Source organism: Egretta garzetta, unplaced genomic scaffold, assembly GCF_000687185.1.
Source record: "Egretta garzetta isolate BGI_Z169 unplaced genomic scaffold, ASM68718v1 scaffold801, whole genome shotgun sequence".
NCBI lineage: Eukaryota > Metazoa > Chordata > Aves > Pelecaniformes > Ardeidae > Egretta > Egretta garzetta.
This window is the reverse complement of record NW_009258657.1, coordinates 118,247-122,540: the sequence shown is the minus strand read 5'-3', so window position 1 is coordinate 122,540 and position 4,294 is coordinate 118,247. Positions and strand designations below refer to the sequence as shown.

At 55.1% G+C, this 4,294-nt stretch overlaps 1 protein-coding gene across 1 annotated transcript in view; it reads right to left on the bottom strand.

The window, feature by feature from the left end:
* Positions 1-738: 738 nt before the first annotated feature.
* Positions 739-4,294, bottom strand: part of LOC104134736 (plexin-A2) — a gene marked incomplete at its 3' end in the record, with an annotated part of 94,208 nt that continues 90,652 nt past the window's right edge. The window contains 1 exon segment of the mRNA XM_009648317.2: positions 739-839. Coding sequence (XP_009646612.1) covers positions 739-839 — 101 coding nt within the window.

Below are 4,294 nucleotides of genomic sequence, written 5' to 3'. Positions count from 1 at the left end.
TCGAGGCTTTCCCCTCCTCCGCTGCCTGGTGGTCCCCCTTCCGCCTTAGGAAGCGATCATTATTATGGCAGGGGAGAGAAAGGAAGGACACGGACACCTCCTGAATGCAGAGAGCATTTCCTGAAGCTCCCCTGAAAAAAAAAAAAACCAAACCCACTCAGCCCTTTGTGCCCGTTGGTGTGCACCAGGGGCTGCCAGCTCCGAGCCCTGCGCTGCCAGCTCTGCCCCGTTGGGGATGGCTGGAGCAGAGCCCCCCGACCTTTCCTTGCAGAATTTAAAAACATTTCACAGGGTTTGGTGCTCTGCTCTATTCCACTGCTGTAACCTCTCTGAAAGCCAAGTCCCACTCATATAATTAAGTCTGCTATTGCTTTCAAAAATTCCGTGTTAATTGGGAGGGACTTGTGGCTTGGGGAGTGGGAGCGTGCAAAACACGAGGCCTTCGTTCCCCCTTGTTTAAATTCTGCTTTCCCGCTGTGCCCATTGCACCCTCTCCACGTGACCCACTGCTCCTAAAGGAAACCAAATTCCTGCTTTACCTCCGTACAGGAGCTCAGGGATTTTCAATGGCACTCGCGCTGCAATGCTGGGAACATCCAGGGAAGGGAAGAATGGATTTAAGGAACTTCAACCTAATTCGCTTTTGCAAAGACTGCGTGGGAGGCACTTGGTGGCTTTGAAAGTTGCTTTTATCATCACCACCAGCGGCTCAAACGGAACGGCCAGGGCTGGACTTACATGTGGTGGAGCGTGCACCAGCCGCAGTGGGGGTCTCCTGAGCTCAGGCACTCCCCGCAGGTCGTGTACTGCTCGCAGGACTCCACGGGCACCCGGGACACCTGCAAGGGAAGCAAAGGCACGGGCTCAGCGCTCCTCCCGCACAGCGGGCGAGCGAGCTGAGAGCAGCTCCAGGTCCTGCTTCGCCGGTTTGATTCGAGTAACACAACAGCGATTCACAAAGGAATTCATTTCAACATCCATGCAGGAGTCAGCCGAGAAGAGGATATATTGGGGACTGAGTCGTGAAGTCACTCCATCCCTTGGGCGCAGCCACGCCGCGAATCACGGGCGCAGCGGAGCCGCAGCCCCGAGCCCGGCCGGCATCCCGGCGCCAGCTCGCTAGGGACCCTCCCGACCTCCCCGCTCGGAGACGCTCCCGGGGTGAAAGCCACGTCCTCTCCTCCCTGATTTACAGTTTGCTATCTCCTACTTGCTGCGGGGGAAGCTGCTTCGGGGAGGGAAGCTGGCAGGGAATAAAACTCATTGGGATTTTGCAGGTTGGCAGCTTATTCAGCCAACGTGGGCATTTCACTGCTTGCCCCTCCTGGGCCACCCTGAGCCCTTCCAGCACCAGCCCGGGCTTGGCCACCCCAGGCCTGACCCCCACATGGGACACCCGTCTCTCCCAAGCAAGCGACACTGGCGCATAGGAGAGGGAAGTGCCCGAGGGAACACCAACACCGACGGCTGCTGCAAGCCCCCCTCGCACTCACGGCACACACCAAAGGCCCCTCTGTGATGCTGAGTTCTAGCACAGTCCTGACCTGTTTATCAGCACTGGAAACCCCCGAGGCTCCACAATGACACCAGGCTTTAACCATAGGTCGTTGCTTGACTCCAATGAAAAAATTCCATTTTAACCCTTCCAACCCGTCCCTTGCCACCTTTGGTGTGCAGGGTACATTGGCATCTCCCGTCCCGATGCCGCAGCGCGGTGCTCCTGCACTGGCCCTGCCGGTGTCGGTCCCTCTTCAACGTATTTACATTTCTATTCTCAAATACTGTAAATAATTATCGCCGTCCCCGGCACAGCCGCCCTGCAGCGCCGGCTGCTCCCCTTGGGCCCCGGGAGCGATGCCTGCAACTGGCTGAAAATTAAAACAACTGTCGGCATCGCACTCGCTCTGTCCTTCACACCAGCGCCCGGCTCCCAGCAGCTGGGGCGCGCGGGGTGAAAGGAGCAGTGTCTCGCCAAACAACGGCCACTTTCACGCCAAGTGCTGTTGACACAGTGAGAACCCAGTTCCTCTCTAAACACGACACCAATAGGGCTGCTATTCTTCTTGTTTCCTCAGCCTTACTTAACAGCTTTTCCTAAAACAAAAAATTGCGTGTGGATGCGCGGGGCTGGGTACTTTTTTCGCCGAGAGGAAGGCCGTGGGATGGGCGCAGGGTATGCCAAGAGCGAAGCAGCCCCGGCGCTGGAATAGCGGGGCAGGGACCGAAAGGGGCGCGAGGGGCAGGGACCGAAGGGGGCGCGAGGGGCAGATCCAGGTAATGCCAGGCACGCGTTTAGCCTGTGATGGTTGTAAAGAGCTTCAGAAACGGAGAAGAGAAACGCAGGGTGATGGAATAGCTCAGAGGTGTAAAGAAAGGGCTTGGGTTTGATTCCTGGTTGCGGAAGGCATCCGGGGTGCCCTCTCGGGGTCTTGTCTGCACCCCAGGTGGCCGCAGGTGATGTGATTTTACCTGCTTTGCTTCTTCCCTCTTGGGACCTCAACACACTTTGCAGACAGCACGGTGGCGCGGGAGCAAGCAGGCACAGCCTCCCCAGGGTGGCCGATCCACGATGGCACGTGCCGTGCTCCCACACCCTGCCCATCCCAGCGATGATCCAGAATTTCCCAAGGGCTGCCCAGAGACGCAGACATCCCACTGCTCCTGGGTGGGAGCCTAGGAGCAAACATACGTTTTTCAAACCAAACGAGCAGCCCATGGAGCCGCAGTGGCTCTGAGCAGCCCCCGGGGGAGCCACCGGCCACCGCAGGATGCGGCAAGGGAGGTCCCTGGGTTTTCCCTAAAATCTGCCCAGCCTGTTGAGCTGTGCCGGTGGGATGGCTCTCACCTACCCCGGAGGTCAGGACAGCCCCCAAATCACCGGGCATTGCTGATCCCCTGCCTATTACCCACAACGTGGGGCTTGACAGGATCCATCCCTGTGATTTATATGCAGCTCAGGGCTCGTTTCGTGTTTGTGAGGAGCTGGATGCTCTCGCAGCGCTCTATAAATAACGGAGGATTGGAATTATATGAATAACAGTTCGTTACAGATGATTTTACGTTAGGCATTCGGGTTGTTTTTCTGCTCAGAAGCTGTGGCTTCTGCACATGATAATTCTTTAAAAATTACAGGGAACTTCTGAACAATGCCTAGAGTCGCAGGTTTCTAGCCCAAATGGGACCATTTGATCCTTTCTTTGTAGGGCAAAACCAGGGCAGATAACCTCACCCATCCTCCTCCTGGCAGCACTCCGTGTTCGGTGACCGAAGCAGACCCGGCGGGGGCATGAGGGTGGGCTGGCACCGGCTCAGCTGGGTACCTGCTCCGACCAAGCACGGGATCAGGGCAGCAGAGCCCCGAGCGTGCCCCTGGGCCAGCACTTCAGTAGCCCCGACCGCACGGATACACCCCATGGCCACAGGTTTCTGGTCCCTGGCTGGAGGAAGGTCTAAGACTTTGGGGAAGAAGAAACTGTCTGCTTTTCTCCCATCCTTATGCCTGTGACTTTGAAATTCACCCTTCATAAAAATTAATGCCAGAAAACCCCGCATTGCTCCAGTACCTAAGCAAGTGTTTAAATGAAGAAGTTCAAAAAGCTTATGAACAGAAGGCATTTAAATATTTGCATGCATGAAAAAGGCTGGGGGGCTCTGCAGTACTTGCCCAGCTCTCTCAGTACTCATGCATAATCAACCATCCTTGCCATCCACGATCCAAATAGCGAAAATATTCCAACCCTCTAAAGAACGTGTTTCATTTGAATGGAAAACCAAGAGAAATACCATGAAGAGTAGGATACATCCATACGTTATCCCATAACTATCATGAAGAAGACTGAACGCTGTATTTCCTTCAGAGACAGCACAGAAGTGAAGCTTGGATGTCCTTACTCTTCCTCACGGAAGGCTGGAAACACTCTCTTGGCTTTAGATATTTTTAAACTATTCTCTGCCAGCCTAATTATCGTTATGAGACCAAAGCATTTGTACGTGTGAACCACTGCGCTGGGGAGAGAGGAGAAGACAAGGAATGCCTGCAGGTGGAAGGAAAAACAACATGGACTGGGGGGGGATGGCGGGCTCCTGAGGCCAAGGACTTCCCCTCATGTCACCTTCAGCCACGACTGCCGTCAAGGGAAAGAAAAAAGAGGGTGGAGGCAAAGAAGCAGCTGAATAGGAAGGAAATAGTAAGAAAATGAGACAGAAAAGCACTGAAAGGGAAACCTGAAGGGAAGATACAAGAGAAGAGGGCAGAAGGATTGCTGACGGTCTCTGGTACGGCAGCAGCAGAGGC